The following is a 17,365-nucleotide window of genomic DNA, read 5'->3' on the forward strand; positions in this document are numbered from 1 at the left end:
TCTGCACCAAATGCCACCATACAATGTTGAGTTGGGACCTCCATGACCTTTGTTTAAAGGTGCTTAGCCCTGACCACAGCACATTAAATTGTGGCCCTTGCAGTAGAATATCTCCATGGGCCCACACCTACAGGGACAGAAACTTAAATGAGCTTCTGAGAAAGGAAGATCTAGCTCAAGGGAGCCAACCAGGAAGATGACCCTTCCCATCATTTTGTGAAGAGGTGTTGAAGAACTCCTTCACTGGCAAAATCAGTACTCAAAAAACACCACACCACAGATATTTTGGCACAAAACATGGCGCCATCATGCTCACTCGAGCTGTTGGATCAGCACGGTCTTCATCAGCATAGTCTGATGCATCTCATTCAGCACAGACATCCACGGTGCCAAAAGCCATCGATGCAGATGCTACTCCTCAGTGCATAGACATCAATCTCTTCACCTGCTTTTTAGAAGTCGTCTCCAATTCTAGTTCCAGAGTTGGAGTCTTCTTCAAGGAAGATGCATGATCAGATACTACTTTCTCTTTTACCCGAATGTTATTCCTTTGCCAAAAATCTTTGCTAGGCTTTGTCAAATCTCATATGGTTGAAAAGCTATCAACTTCTTCAAAAGATACTTCAGAGCCCATACTAGAAAGGTTTCTGCTGAACTTAAATTTCAGTCGGCCATAATGCCTTATCTGAAGCAGTGTCAGACAGAACCCACATCTCCAGCTTCCATTTTGTCAAAAACTAAGATTTCACAAAATGAATCGCCCTTGATCCTCTCTAAATTCAGAAACCTGAGTTTGTACGAATCTTTTCCTCTTTAGTCCATGCAACAATCTCCTGAATTAGTCTCTGACATTTTGCTAGAGCCTGCCAGAAGACATGTCCTATTCAGGATTTTTACAAAAGATATCAGAGTCAGAGGATAACTACCAGCAAATAAAGGAATTACAAGGTATTTTAAAATGTATCCAGCCTCTGCTGTTCCAATTTAAGAAGTGTTGCAAGATCTACAAGCGAAAATGTGGAAGACCCCCTTTCCAATCTTCCAGTAGCAAAGCACATTGATTTGTAGTACAGACTGAAGAACTGTCTATATCTTACTAAAGTGCAATTTCTGCATGATTTCTTGGTTGCAGAATCAGCAATGAAGAAGGTGAAGTCAAAATCTTTCTTTCATTGGAAAAGACCTCAGACAGTTGGGTTTTTTTTAGAACAAGGGGGTAGATGTAGCCCAGATGGAAAAATTGACCTACATGCTGTGAGATCAAGAAGACATCTATAATTCTGAGTGGGAACCCCATTGGACTTAGAAGAGAACAGAAGTATTACCTTAGAGTGGGAGGTGATTGGTATGCAGTAATATATTATTGTACCATTCTTTTTGTGTATCTATTTCTATTCTGAACAGGGTGCACTTATATGTATTGTTTATGCCATTGGAAAATTAAACATTTAAAAAAAAAAAAAAAAATCTTTCTCTCGTATCTCTCCAGGGAGAGAGTCTAAGTTGCTTGACACTACTGGCAAGAAAATGTTCCAGGGAGCACTTTTACAGTCCAGAATTGCAGCACATCTAATACAAATGGGACAATATAAATATAACACATGACAAAAAAATAAAAGAGGTAATCTAACAGTCTGTTCTCTCATATCTGTCAAACTTCAATACCCTTCTATAAGACGCCAAGAAATGCATAAACCCAGAATTAGATCAATTTATGGCTCATTTGAAACAGCCTCTAGATCATCGGCAATAGCCGCCATGGCAAGGAGACTTGCTGGTCTAAACTGACACACATGAAAAATTAACTAATGGATCATGTTCTGGAGAACTTGTTCTCAGACACGTTAAAAGAAGTGGTAGAAGATCTAAAGGAACAAAGTATAGCTCTTCAGACTCAAACAAAGCATCAATGGATCAGTCTTCCCAAAGAAGATATCTTCAATAGCCATACAAGAAGCAATATTATTTTCTTTCTTGGAGAAGATAGTTTCACTCCCCATACTACAGTTAGCACCTAGTTTCTCATCAGCAGCAACAACATCTGATTCATCAACTGACCAGGTCTCAAATTAGAAACAAACCTCAGCAGAGGCAATCTCAGCAGCCTCCTCAAAGGCCCAGTATGGGTTTTTGACTACCAATTCAACATAAAACATCAACCATCTCCAAAACCTTCCAATGGGGAAAGGGAAGGCTTCACTTCTTTCAATCACAATGGAATCTCATCACCGCAGACAAGTGGATACTCAAGATAATCAGCAAGGGTTACTGCTTAAATTTCCACTCTCTATCACCATAAACTCTGCCATGTCCTCTCTATCAATCATTGGACCAATTAATTCTTCAGAAGCAGAGGCTGAACTCCTATCATCGCAATCAATCCCAAAAAAAGGGATGGTATTCTATTCAAGATATTTCATACTAAAGAATTTGGGAGATCTTTGTTCTATTGTAGGCCTTAGGGATTTATCAAAAAAGACAAATTCAAGTCAAATTCCCTAGCGAATACTCTTCCACTTCCAGAGACAGAAGATGGGCTCACAACCTTAAACCTAAAAGATGTTTACACACACACATTTACTTATTATGAAATTCCACAGGAAATACTTGAGGTTCTCTCTAGAAAACATCATTTTCAATACAGAGTCATTCCCTTTGGGCTAGCAGCAGCTCCCATAATGTATACAAAATGTTTAGTAGCAATAGCTGCACGACTCAGGAAAAACAATATCTTCGAATTTCTTACTTAGATGACTGGCTAATATCAAGCACATCTTAAGAAGACTCCAAAATGGATGTGTTGGGTTTTTTTTTACTCTCCAGACTTTGCAGACCTAGAGATTCATAATAAATTTTGAAGTCTCAGCTGACTCCTAATCATGAACTGGAGTTCATAGGAAAAAAACTTTCCTTCCAGTTCAAAGGCAAGACATGTTGGTACAGATAATTCAGTCTTTCTGTAATCATCAGTGGGTGACTGCCAGATCCTTTATGAGAATGTTATATCAAATGGCATATTATCCCTTTAGCATGCTAAAAATAAGGCAAGCCCAGTGGTATTTCAAATTCAAATATAAGTAAAAGGTTAAAAAGTTAAAAAACCCGCTAAAAAAGACATACCTAGAGATTCCTATATTCCCTTTACTCATCTGCATATGCTTGTCGAAACAACCAGGTTTTTAGTCCTTTCCGAAATTGTTTCTTATCTTGTTGTAATCTCAAATCTACTGGCATTTTATTCCAATGTTTAGGACCCGCAACTGATATAGCTCACTCTCTTACTTCGCACAAGTGGGCTGATTTGATGTTCGGAATTGTGAGAAGTCCTTTATTTGATGATCTCACGTCGCATTGCGGTACGTGCAATCTTATTGCAGTATTCAACCAATCAGTCATATCCCCGTATAAAATTTTGTGGATAATGCATAAAACCTTAAAAATTATCCTCCAATTGGCAGCCAGTGTAAATCTTTCAAGACTGGAGTTATGTGATCTCTCCTTCTACTACCTGTCAGTATACGTGCCGCGGTATTCTGCAAAATCTGCATGGGTCTGAGTGCGACTTTTGGAAGGCCAAGAAACATTGCATTACAATAGACCAATTCTGTAAATATCATTGTTTGCAATACCATTCTAAAATTCTCTTGGGATAACAATGGTTTGAGACGTCTCAACATCATTAGTTTACCATAGCCTTCCTTAACTTTCTTAGAAATATGTGCTTGGCAATTAAATTCCGTATCAATATGGAAGCCTAGATTTCTTGTTACATTTTCTATCTTCATATTTTTATTATCTGTGGTCAAACTTAATTTTGGTTCATCATCCTTTTCCTATCATAATAAAAACAGTTTTATCTAGGTTTAAAATTAGTTGTGTCAATACTTGTCTAATAATTTCTAAATACATTTTAATTAGCTTAAAAGTCGCGTCTAAATCATTCTCAATAGGGAACAAAATCTGAATATCGTCAGCATAAACAAAATAAATTAAGTCAAGACCCATCAATAAATGACACAATGGAAGCAAATATACATTAAACAACATTGCCGACAGCGCCGATCCCTGGGGGATCCCTGTCGTTAACGGAATACTCTCTGAAATGTTGTCATTTATTTTAACTGCAAAGGTTCTATTTTCTAGAAAGAAACTAAACAATTTTAATGTTATATCTGTCAGTCCGATTTCTTCAAGTCTAGTTAACATTTCCCAAGTGAACTGGGATGCCATTTCCCAAGTGAACTTTATTTACTCACAGATCCCAAGCAAGTGTGGTCCAATGTACTGGTAAGATGTGTCCACTGGAACATGGGCAGCTCATCCATTTGCCAACCCTGTAGCTTAGGGCTGCAGTTTGTGAAAAGGTTTTGCATCAGAATAATGAGTGTTTAATCCCAAAAGTGCCTTCAAATTCTTCTGGCTTCTTTCTAGCAGGAGACCACCACAGTTCCTCCCACTCTCCTGGACAAACCTCAGGATTTCCTTCAGGGTCCAGATACACCCCATACTGGCAGAGTACATATGATGTGAATCCAGAGGGGTGCACTAGACTGTACCAATCCCTATGTGAGCATATGAGTTTAGCTTAAGTTACACAAAAGGGTTTTATGTACCTTTATACAAATTTCTATACAGGTTATCCACGGTCTCCAACAAATCTCTTTTCAATATTTGTCCAAAGACTGCAATCCAGTGCTTTTTGACGCACTGCAACAGATCTGCCAGTGTCCATGGGGGCTTCAAATACAGTACCTACAAAAACAATTTAATATCGCTAAATAATTTAACTTCATAGATGCTCAATTTCTATTTAAAGCTGCAAGCTTGTCTTTTCTATCTAAACAAAGTATTTTTCAAAAATACATTATGTCACTATTTGTTACGACAGTGTTTACCTGCTTGCCAGATGGGACCCAAAAGGGCATCATGACAGAATGCAAAACTGAGACTTACAATACAAAAGAGTTAGGCTGCACTATTTTTTTTTTTTGGTGTTGTTAATATTCTCCAAACTTAGCATCATCTCAGCATTTGATCTGGAAAAGAAACTTGGAAGCTAGGAGTGATAGGAATATTAGTTTCTTACCTGATAATTTTCGTTCCTGTAGTACCACGATCAGTCCAGACTCCTGGGTTTGGCCCCCCCTCTAGCAGATGGAGACAGAGAAGTTTTCAAAACAAAACTCCGCCTTATATAGGATGGTGCCACCTACAGTCCGGCAGTATTACTCAATGTCAAAGCAGAATGGCTCTCAAAAAACCACCATAACTATGTACAATAACCCTTCAACAAGAAAAGAAATAACCAGTTCACTTAACCCCTCCTAGGAACTGAACCTGTAGAACCACTTGAGGAACGATCAATCCAATTTCTGCAGATCTGAAAACAAATCAATCAATAACTGAGTGGACTCTCCCTTACTTCCATGCATTCCCCGGGTGGGACTCTGGATTGATCCATGGTACTACAGGAATGAAAATTATCAGGTAAGAAACTAATTTTCCTTTCCCTATACGTACCCGGATCAGTCCAGACTCCTGGGATGTACCAGAGCTTTCTTACCTGGGATGGGATCTGGAGAGGCCCGCTCTCAGCACTGCTTCTCCAAAGCCTCCTTCACCCGGTGCCTGAACATCCAGTCTGTAGAGAATGGCAAAGGTATGCAAAGACATCCAAGTCGCCACCCTGCAGATCTCCTGTGGTGAGACCATTTGACACTCCACCCAAGAAGCCGCCTGCAAACGGGTAGAATGAACCCGAAGACCAAACGGTACAGGCTTACCAGGCAGCAAATATGCCAAGCCTATAGCCTCTTTCAACCAGCGTGAAATCGTAGCTTTAGATGCCATATTTCCTCGTTTCAGGCCAGCCCACAGCACAAAAAGATGGTCCGTCACACGAAACGAGTTAGTAACTTCCAGATAACGCAACAACGCCCGAACTTCCAGCTTCCGTAAGTCTTTAGACATAGGGTCTGACCGGTCCAAAATGGGAAACGGGAAACGACGGAAGCTCCAATGACTGATTCATGTGAAAAGCAGACACCACCTTCGGAAGAAAGGAAGGAACCGTCCGCAAGGACACACCAGAATCCGAAATTCTCAGAAATGGCTCCCTACAGGATAGAGCCTGGAGCTCAGATACCCTGCGAGCAGATGTGATAGCAATAAGGAAAATCATCTTTAACGTGAGATCCTTTATTGTAGCCATTTTCAGAGGCTCAAAGGGTGCCGTACACAGAGCTGAGAGAACCAAGTTCAGATTCCAAGAAGAACAAGGGTACCTGATCGGGGAACGTAAATGCTTTGCCCCCTTTAGGAAACGAGCCACATCGGAATGAGCAGCCAATGCCACGCCTTGAATGGAACCATGCAAACAACCAAGAGCTGTCACCTGAACCCTCAGGGAATTACACGATAAGCCCTTAGCGAGTCCGGACTGTAAGAAACCTAAAATATCTGACACCGAAGACAGAGTAGGAACAATCGCCCGGTCCACTCACCAAGATTCAAAGATTCTCTACACGCACACATACGCGAGATTGGTGGATGTCTTGCGCGACTGGAGAAGTGTTGCTACCACAGCATTCGAATACCCTTTGCTCCTCAGGCGGCGCCTCTCAAAAGCCATGCCGCTAGACAAAAGCGATTGACTTCTTCCAAACACAAGGATCCTTGATGGAGAAGGTCTGGGAGCACTGGCAACTGCAGGGGACCCGCCACTGCCAGATTGACCAGGTCCGCAAACCAAGGCCTTCTTGGCCACTCTGGAGCTACAAGGATGACTTCTGCCTGGTGTATCTCCACTCTCCTGAGCACTTTGCCTATCAGCAGCCAAGGAGGGAAGACGTACAGCAGCACGTTGGTCGGCCAGGGCAGCACCAGGGCATCTACCCCCTTCTGCTCCTGTTTCTCTGTGGTGACCGAAGAAGCACGGAGCCTTGGCATTCTGAAACGTTGCCATGATATCCAGGCGGGGTATGTCCCATATGTCACATATGAGCTGGAAAGCTTCGTCTGCGAGCTCCCGTTCCCCGGGATCGAGGGGATGCCGATTGAGAAAATCCACCTGAATGTTGTCGACTCCTGCTATGGGAAACGCTGCAATACTTACTAAATGCTTCTCCGCCCAGCTGATCAGCTGCCGGGCTTCTGTGGCCACTGGCTGGCTCTTGGTTCCCCCTTGGCGATTGATATAAGCCACTGTGGTCGCATTGTCGGAAAGAATTCTGACTGACTTCCCCTGGAGGAGAGGGCGGAATGCTTGCAATGCTAACCACACTGCCCTGGTTTCCAGATGATTGATTGACCACTGAGATTCTTCCTGGGACCATTGTCCCTGCACCGAATTCCTCTGGCAAACCGCTCCCCAACCGGAGAGGCTGGTGTCCGTGGTCACCACTGTCCATTCGGGCACCTCCAGGGGAACTCCTCGGGATAAGTTATCAAAGATAAGCCACCAATCGAGATGGAGCATGCCGTATCCGTAAGAGGGAGAGGTAAATGAAACTGTTCGGAGACTGGATTCCAACGTGAAAGCAACGTTGACTGTAAAGGATGCATATGAGCAAACGATCAAGGCACCAGCTCCAGGGTGGAAGTCATAAAGTCGAGAACCCACAAATAATCCCACACTCTGGGGAGACGGTTGGCCAATAAGTCCCGCACTTGTCCTTGTAGCTTGACAATTTGGTCCGAGGTAAGGAACACTCTCCCCTGTTGAGTGTCGAATAGAGCTCCTAAAAACTCCAAAGACTGGGTGGGCACCAGTCGGCTCTTGGCTAAGTTGATCACCCAAGCCAGTGATCGCAGGAGTTGAAGCACTTTGCGAATTGCCAACTGGCCGAGCAACTCCGACTTTGCCGAATTAGCCAGTCATCCAGGTATGGATGCACCAGGAACCCCTCTCTGCGCAGATGAGCCGCCACCACAACCATTACCTTGGTAAACATTCTGGGCATGGTGGCAAGACTGAAGGGCAAAACTCGAAACTGAAAATGGCGACCCATCACAGTGAACCTCAGAAACTTCTGGTGGTTGGCCTGAATGCCTATGTGAAGAATCGCTTCAGTTAGGTCCAGTGACGCCAGGAACTCTCCTTTTCTTACTGAGGCAATGACTGACCGTAACGTCTCCATGCGAAAACGTGGCACCCTGAGGCAGAGGTTTACACGCTTCAAATCCAGAATGGGTCGGAAGGACCCCTCTTTTTTGGGGACTATGAAATAAATGGAATAACGCCCTTTTCACTGCCCCGCCTGAGGAACCGGGGTGATGGCGCCGAGTTGCAGAAGGCATTGCAAGGTATCTTGTACTGCCTATCGTTTCTCTTCGTAACCACATGGAGAAGGCGGTGTGCAAAATCTAAAGCGTAGCCTTGATTTATCACAGTAAGGTCCCACTGGTTCAATGTCACCTTGACCCATTCCTCGTAAAACAGGGACAATCTGCCCCCGACAGCTGGAACCGAGGAACGGGTCGGTGTCCCTTCATTGGGAAGACTTGGCCCCAGATCCGGACTGGGTAGCCCCGGTTCTGCCAAAGTGTCAGCCTTGAAAGGGTTGAGACCAGGACTGTTGGTGACCGGACGCTTGCCGAAAGGAAGAAGCTGGAGCTCTGGATGGATGAAATCTCCAATTTCCTCTGAATCGAGAACATGAAGAAAAGGAGCCCCTCGACTTGGGCCTATCCTCTAGCAGTTGACAAACCTTGTTCTCCTCCAGGGATTGAATCATATCCTTGAGGTCCTTGCCAGAAAGCAATTTACCCTTGAAAGGCAACGACTCCAGCTGAGCTTTGGAGGAAATATCCGCCGACCAGTTTCTTAACCACAGGAGCCAACTAGCTGAGACTGTCTACACCATGGATCTGGCCGAAGTCCGTAACAGATCATAAAGTTCATCCACACTATAAACGATCGAAGCTTCCAGACGCCCTGCTTGCTGTGCTTCTGCATCAGAAAGACCAGCATTAGCCTGTAACTGCTGAACCCAGCGAAGGCCTGCTCGCAAGGCAAAATTGCTGCACATAGCTGCCCGCACTCCCAGTGCCAAGACTTCAAATATTTTCTTGAGCCGCAGCTCCAACTTTCTATCCTGCAGGTCCTTCAGGGCTGTAGCACCCGTAACCGGGATTGTAGTCTTTTTGGTGATTGCAGACACTGCCGCGTCCACCTTGGGCACCCGCAGTATGACAATTGCTTCCTCTGGAAGAGGATATAGCTTATCCATAGCCTTGCTAACTTTCAATTCCAGATCCGGGGTATCCCATTGTCTATATAGCAAGTCCGTGGCAGAAAAATGAAAAGGAAAGGAAGTAGCTGGGCCCCTCAGACCCAACAACACTGGATCCATGGCCCCTAGCCTGGACTCCTCTGGCGGCCCATCTATACCTAGCTCTCCGAGAATGGCAGGGATAAGCAGAGCCAACTCCTCCCTCCTAAACAGATGGACCACCTTAGGGTCGTCTCCTTTCACAATGTGAGAGCCCCGTGCTGGATCCTGTGGATGTTGATCAGGGTCTCTATCCACCCCCATTGGAGGCTTGCCCTGTGGGTCCTGTCCCCTGGACCCGTGGAATCAGTATTGGTCTGATGAGCCCCTGTACACAGAGGGCGCTTAGTTATGGAGGACCCAGAGACACCCTGAGAAGACCACTAGAGGAAGTTTTACCCCCAGCCTGCAGCTTCCCTTTCCTCCTGGCTTTAAAAGCCTTATGAACATAAGAACATAAGAACATAAGAAATTGCCATGCTGGGTCAAACCAAGGGTCCATCAAGCCCAGCATCCTGTTTCCAACAGAGGCCAAACCAGGCCACAAGAACCTGGCAATTACCCAAACACCTAGAAGATCCCATGCTACTGATGCAATTAATAGCAGTGACTATTCCCTAAGTAAACTTGATTAATAGCAGTTAATGGACTTCTCTTCCAAGAACTTATCCAAACCTTTTTTGAACCCAGCTACACTAACTGCACTAACCACATCCTCTGGCAACAAATTCCAGAGATTTATTGTGCGTTGAGTGAAAAAGAATTTTCTCCGATTAGTCTTAAATGTGCTACTTGCTAACTTCATGGAATGCCCCCTAGTCCTTCTATTATTCGAAAGTGTAAATAACCGAGTCACATCTACTCGTTCAAGACCTCTCATGATCTTAAAGACCTCTATGATATCCCCCCTCAGCCGTCTCTTCTCCAAGCTGAACAGCCCTAACCTCTTCAGCCTTTCCTCATAGGGGAGCTGTTCCATCCCCTTTATCATTTTGGTTGCCCTTCTCTGTACCTTCTCCATTGCAACTATATCTTTTTTGAGATACGGCGACCAGAATTGTACACAGTATTCAAGGTGTGGTCTCACCATGGAGCGATATAGAGGCATTATGACATTTTCCGTTTTATTAACCATTCCCTTCCTAATAATTCCTAACATTTTATTTGCTTTTTTGACTGCTGCAGCACACTGAGCTGACAATTTCAATGTATTATCTACTATGACGCCTAGATCTCTTTCTTGGGTGGTAGTTCCTAATATGGAACCTAACATCGTGTAACTACAGCTAGGGTTATTTTTCCCTATATGCAACACCTTGCACTTGTCCACATTAAATTTCATCTGCCATTTGGATGCCCAATCTTCCAGTCTTGCAAGGTCCTCCTGTAATGTATCACAGTCTGCTTGTGATTTAACTACTCTGAATAATTTTGTATCATCTGCAAATTTGATAACGTCACTCATTGTATTCCTTTCCAGATCATTGATATATATATTGAAAAGCACCGGTCCAAGTACAGATCCCTGAGGCACTCCACTGTTTACCCTTTTCCACTGAGAAAATTGACCATTTAGTCCTACTCTCTGTTTCCTGTCTTTTAACCAGTTTGTAATCCACGAAAGGACATCGCCTCCTATCCCATGACTTTTTAGTTTTCGTAGAAGCCTCTCATGAGGGACTTTGTCAAACGCCTTCTGAAAATTCCGAGGAGAAGGAGGAAGAGGAGGAGGAGTCAGAAGCCCCCTTGGGGCTATCCTCCATTGTAGGAGAGAGAGGCTGTAAAGGTTCACTCCCTCCAGGAAACCCTGGCTGAGGAGAGAGAGGAGGCGGGAGAATCCCCTCCCTCATAGCTGACGAGTTGCTGATCTAAAAGACTCCAAAATGGCCTCCATTCCTGCACTCAGCGGGAACTGATCTGCCTCAGCCGATCTCGGTGCAACTGCCTTTAACCATTTTCGCAGCCCCGGAGGATCCCTTCCCCCCGGGAAGACAATCAGAGCACAGCCCCTCCCCGAGAAAGATGCGAGCGGGCTGAGCCACATGCGCGGCACGCAGACAAGCGCAGCATCGGGCAGCAGGCCTGAGAAAGCTAAAATTCAATTCTGTAAAAAAATTTAAAAAATAATCGCGGTCCGCCCAAGTGCCGAGTCAGGGAGGGAAGAGAGCCGCAGCGCCGGTGACACTGACAGAAAATGAAAGAAAATCAACTGTTTAAAAAAAAAAAAAAAGACTTGCCCGGCAGTGGTCCACGGTCCTCATCTGGCAGGGTGGAGTGAACCGTTCTCCCTGGTGTCGCACCCAGAGCTGCTAGCTTGGAACAAGAGGGCCCTCGACCCTGTAATGCAGCTGCTTCAACAACCAGCAGGGGATGGTCCCCTCAGGACCTTACAAACGCCCTGGGAGGCTCAGGACAGAAACTGCTTTTTTTTTTTTTTTTTAATATCAAAGTAAAAAAGTTTTACCGACAGAAAATTAAAACTTACAGAACTCACTACTCTAACTAACTCCACTAAGCAATCAGCACAGACTGTAGGCCTTGCACCTCCACCATCTGCTGGAGACAGAGAAATAATGCCGGACTGTAGGTGGCACCATCCTAAATAAGGCCGAGTTTTGTTTTGAAAACTTCTCTGTCTCCATCTGCTAGAGGGGGGGGGGGGGGGGGGGGGCAAAACCCAGGAGTCTGGACTGATCCAGGTACGTACAGGGAATTGACATTACATGATTATGGCAGAAAAATAAAAATGCTTCTCTGAAGAATATGCTGTGCTGTCCAGTGTCCACTTGCAGAGCAGCACTGCAATGTAGCCAGCTTTGAGGCTACTTTAAATAAACTCATTATTTGAGTTAACATATACGGCTAAAACTGAAGTTTTCTTCAAACCAGCATATTCAGCTAGACCAAGTTTCTAGTTCTAGAGGTCAGCCTGACTGATTTTAACTTTCTAAAGCATAGTAGTATAAAATGTCACCTCCATCCACAGATCTTCAAAAGCAATCTTCATTTCTGTTTCTAATATAAAGGATAAGGCCTTCCCTAAGCATATTTCAAGGTCCAAAACTGCTTTTGAAATGGCAGCATTTGCAACAGCTTCTTTATCATTCTTTTGGGGATCTGCATCTGGCAAGTCAATACAACACAACAAAACACTTTGTTGTTAAAATACAAAATGTTAAATGAATAACACCCATATCCCAAAGAAAAGACCACCCTGTTATTCTACATAATTCATACATTTTGAAAGTTAAAGTTATTAACACATTGGCTAAAGCTATTGAACAAGGATTTTGGAACTGGATCCACAGACTTTGGAAGAAGATATTTTATTATTATCTTTAGTGCAACAATGTCCAAAGAGTAGCTATAATATAACCAGTTAAAAGCATTTTAGGAAAAACTACAACTCATAAATTAATAGAAATAAATATATTGATGAACAGTGGTGATTTTCTGTAAGACAAAATAAGGTACTGGGTCAATGCCAGCTGTAATGGGGGAAAAAGAATCAAATAATTGCACCTAAATAAGGTTCCAGATTGGTGACCTGTTAGAAAATCGGCATTGTTGTTGACTAAGGGGTATATTTATTAAACCACGTTTTATGTTATTTACCATGGTCTGTTTACTAATTACACAAAACATGGTTTGATAAATATTGTTCTCTTCTTGTTTGGCCACAAAACAATAACAAAAAAACAGAGAGGGTGGTGGAAAGTTATAATCAAAACACAAAAAGGTATTAGATATTAAAAGGCTCCAACATAATACAAAAAATGAGCACAGCCACCTTGTTATCTGGTTGGCCTTTGAAGACTTACAGTTCCAAGATAAGGGTAGGGGGTTGATATGCATTTCTCCCTGAAGAAGGCATTGCTGAAACATCAGCCAGTTTCATGGCTCTTTGTTTCATAGACTTTGGACTGTTCTGGCCAGCTAGTAAATTCTCACTACAGATTTTACTGCCTATGTCAAAACTATTATGGAAACACCACACGTGAGGATAAGTGATGATCACCTTTGGACATTAAGGGCTGTGTAGCAGCCGAGCCCTCAGCTTTTCTGATATGCCTATTCCCATAATCTAGATTGATCTAGACTCTGCTCATTTTTTGTCTTGTGTTCGTGCCTTTAATATCCGATAGCTTTTTGTGTTTCAAGTTTGACTTTTCACCACCTTCTCGGCTTTTTGTGTGATAAATATAGCTCCAGGGTTGAAAACCTCTCAGTGAAACTTTGGGTACCTCCTGTGCTCCAGTTCAGTAAAACTGAATTAGGTGCTATTATTGATTTTCATCTTTTCTTTTCTTTTTTCTGCAATAGCAGTAAAACAATAATGGAACCAAATTAAGGCACATGGACAATGCCCCAGAAGGCATCCTGGAGAGCAAATCACTACATTTTCCATGATGGCCTTCAGCTGGCATAGTGGGGGGTGGAAATGTTTGCTTTATACACTTTTTTTTTCATTTACACTTTATTAATTTTTCATTTCAAAAGTAAGACATACATACGAACAGAAAATAGGAACATATTATCCTGTAACCATTACAAAAGAAATATATAAATTAACAAATCTTTAACAATGACATATGTTCCTCCCTTAGGCAAAACAAATAATGGGGGTGAATATATGGGAGTTACAATTATAGTAAAGCTTTTACTCGCTATTTATACAAACGTTACCGACAACCTTACTGTCTTTCTTAATCCCACTCAGTATTAACGAGGAGATATTACTGTAATTATCCTAGAGTTTACAAACAATTTAAGTTGTTCAAGATAATAAAGTACAAAACAATCTTTCTGATGCTTCACAATACCCTTGCTCTCCCTGTGTACCTTTGATAATAACCTTTGAGGTCTGTCTTTTTCGTGCTGAAGTATGTTATACCCCTTCATAGTCCTTTGTTCTTAAGTTACTTTGCGTTTTAGATTGGAAACTGTTGCACTATTGTTCCCACAAACGCAGCCTTTTGGCGAAACATGGGGTCCATGTCAGGGGACCTGCTTTAAAGCTTTATTCTTGCTATACCACAGCGGAGTTGCTGTATTTAGTAAAGGATTATCTATTCACTTGCTATTGAAGTGCAAGGACCTTTGCCTTCATCTCTTTTGACTGGCGATTTGATAGCTGAGTGCAGTCCCTTCCCTCCGTTGCTATTTGTGGCACCAAGGGGCGTGCACATGCACAGACTTTCCCTTTTGGAAATGATCCCATCGAAAGCACCCACCACCATGACACCTGCTAAACTGCATGCTGACATTTTTCGGGAAATTTGTCTCGCACGTTTTTGAGAAATGCAAAACTTAATATGCCTTAAGTGCCAACCTCTCCCTAGTCCCATCTCTAGGAACGTCTCTGCTCAGACCATTTAAATATATCTGCAAACATGAGTCTATCCGCGTATATGGTGGGCAATTTTGTCACAGGCCATTTTTGCATGTAAAGGCGATGAGGTTATTTCTGCATTTTACCCACAGAAGTCCCTTTGATAATTGCTCTCTTAATTGATGTTAACAGTGCAAATGCTAGGGATAAAGTGCTTCAAACCCCTTCAGCATTAAGACAAAACCCCATCATTAATAAATGCAAATATACTAACCTTTTTCAGGCTGTGGAAGAGTTTGGGGGGTTGTAGATGTGCTCAACTTCTGTAGCTCTAATGTCAGATCTGCCTTGCTTAGAGACTTAACACCACTGACTAGGGCTTTGCTGCACAAATTTTTGTCATCCCTGTGAAAGAACCAGCATAAAACTAGTCTTTTGCCTCAGAAATCTTTTGTTAACACTCACAATATTGTTACATTTTTAATCACACACACCCCCTGTGCTTGTATTCAATATATTTAGCTGCATTACAGTATTAAATCACTCACTCCCTGCTCCCTTATGTCTCCAGTCTCACACTGCCCCCTTAGTTTATCACGTCCTTCTCTCCTCCTTCCTATCCAATGCTTTCCTCTAACCCTCTCATCTCACCTGTCATCTCTCTCTTCTCTTCCCTTCTTTCATCCTCCATGTCCTGACTTCTGCTGCCTCATGGGCCCAACCCTACCCATCCTTTACCCTCACCACTGCTGAAGCTGTTGTTTGGCTTACTGTATGAACAATACTGAGAAGGTTTACAAAAAGAATGAGAAATGTCCATTATTTTATGTCCTGCTGCATATATGAGCCCTCCTTAATTATTGCATATCATTCAGTTAACCTTATTCAAAATTACATTTTGTTTTCTATCAGACAATAAAGACCATTAATATTTTACATAAAAAAATATGTATTTCTTGCACTTATTTAACAATGATGGAATGTGATGGCGGATAATTACCACAAGGCACTCCAAGGGCAATATTCAAAGGCTTTGTCTGGTTAACTTCTGGAGTTAGTCAAACAAAAGCCAAGATTTGAATATTCCTCGCCCGCCCCCCACGAAGCAGATACATTTTGTGTGCACAATTCACTGAGTGCACAAAATGTCTCCAGATGAAGAGGCAGCAGTGGAGGCTAAACTTCAGCCAGTGAGCAGAGATACTGAGCTCTGTCCAGCTAAAGTTCCATATGCAAGTCTGCTCAGAAAAGTAACTCTGCAAAAGGTATGCAGGTCAAATTATATATGGAACTTTATCCAGGTATATTCGGTGGCAGAATTATCTGGATAAATCCCATGGAATATCTGCATAACTTGACCGCTTAGCGGCTCTCTGAATATTGACTTCCTCCAATCTGCCCATTTCCCACTCTTATTCTAATACTGCTAACACTCCACAAACCACCTCCATTTCCCCGCTAATAATTTGGCTTATTCTATGCAGCCTTAAAAGACTGGATTTTCCCTTCAACACCGCCATGGAGAGTCTGCTTCATACATCCATTACCCATCTTGCCAAGAGTCTGATAGTTCTCTACTTCTTTCTCAAATCAATCAATCTTCTGTAGATACCTGCAAGATGTCAGGAATCTAAACCTCATCTGTATCCCACTTCGAGGAGGGATAGGCTATAAATATTTTAAATACAGTAACATAGAAATGACAGCATAAAAGAACCAAAATAGTCCATCTAGTCTGTCCAGCAAGCTTCTTATGGTAGTATCTGCTGTGCCGAGCAGATTCCTCCATCTTTCTCTTAAGAGTAGCCACTGCTGCTTTGTGCAGTTATCCCCAAGCCTTATGATAACCCATAAAAATTTACTGCTAGCAACATTTTTACTGAGTGATGAGCCTTTTTGAAAATTCAGACAGTGCTGTTGGCCATAGAAGCAGTCCTGTGATTTCCCCTTATATCTGCACATCAGTTCTCTAGACCTTAAAAGTCGGGACCCTCGTTGGTTGCTGTGTGAATCCAATTCCCCTTGCCATTGAAGCAAAGAGCAATGCTAGAGTTGCGTCAAAGGCAAGTTACCCCCATACTTAACAGTTCTCCAGACCATAAACGTCAAGCTCTTGTTGGTTGCTGTCTGAATCCAATTCTCCTTTTTCCCTTGCCATTGAATCAGAGAACAATGTTGGAGTTGTATCAACAGTATCAAGGCTTATTGATTAAGGGTAGTAACCACCACACCAGCAAGTTACCCTCATGCACTCTTTTCTTCATTTCCATCCTCTAGCCTTTAGGGATCCACAGTGTTTATTCCATGCCCCTTTGAATTCCTTCACTGTTTTCATCTTCACCACCTCCTCCAGAAGGGAATTCCAGGCATCCACCACCCTCTTCATGAAAAAATATTTCCTGGTGTTAGTTCTGAGACATCCTCCCTGGAGTTTCATTTTGTGACCCCTAATTCTCCTGATTTCTTTCCAACCGAAAAGGTTTGATGTTTGTACATCATTAAAACCTTTCAGGTATCTCAAGGTCTGTATCATATCTCCCCTGCACCTCCTCTCTTCCAAAGTATACAGTACATATTAAAATCCTTCAGCCTCTCCTCATAGGACTTCTGATACTGACCCCATACCATTTTGGTCATCCTTCTCTGGACCACCTCTATCCTGTCTCTATCCCTTTTGAGATAAGAGCTCTAGAACTGAACACAGTACTTGAAGAGAGGCCTCACCAAGGGCCTGTACAAGGGCATCATCACCTCCTTTTTC

General features: G+C 42.9%; 1 protein-coding gene across 2 annotated transcripts in view; it reads right to left on the reverse strand.

Annotated features, from left to right (window-relative positions):
* Positions 1-17,365, reverse strand: part of SWT1 (SWT1 RNA endoribonuclease homolog) — a 230,570-nt gene that overhangs the window by 125,928 nt on the left and 87,277 nt on the right. For both annotated transcript variants that reach the window (XR_003859030.1, XM_029618736.1), the window contains exons 9-11: positions 14,879-15,009; positions 12,247-12,395; positions 4,614-4,752 (exon numbers count right to left, since the gene is read on the reverse strand). Coding sequence is in view for 1 of the 2 variants with exons in the window: in XM_029618736.1 (XP_029474596.1) it covers positions 4,614-4,752; positions 12,247-12,395; positions 14,879-15,009 (419 nt within the window). In the remaining variant the exon portion in view is untranslated. The remainder of the gene's footprint in view (positions 1-4,613; positions 4,753-12,246; positions 12,396-14,878; positions 15,010-17,365) is intronic.

The sequence above is a fragment of the Rhinatrema bivittatum genome, chromosome 10, assembly GCF_901001135.1.
Source record: "Rhinatrema bivittatum chromosome 10, aRhiBiv1.1, whole genome shotgun sequence".
In the NCBI taxonomy this organism is placed as follows: domain Eukaryota; kingdom Metazoa; phylum Chordata; class Amphibia; order Gymnophiona; family Rhinatrematidae; genus Rhinatrema; species Rhinatrema bivittatum.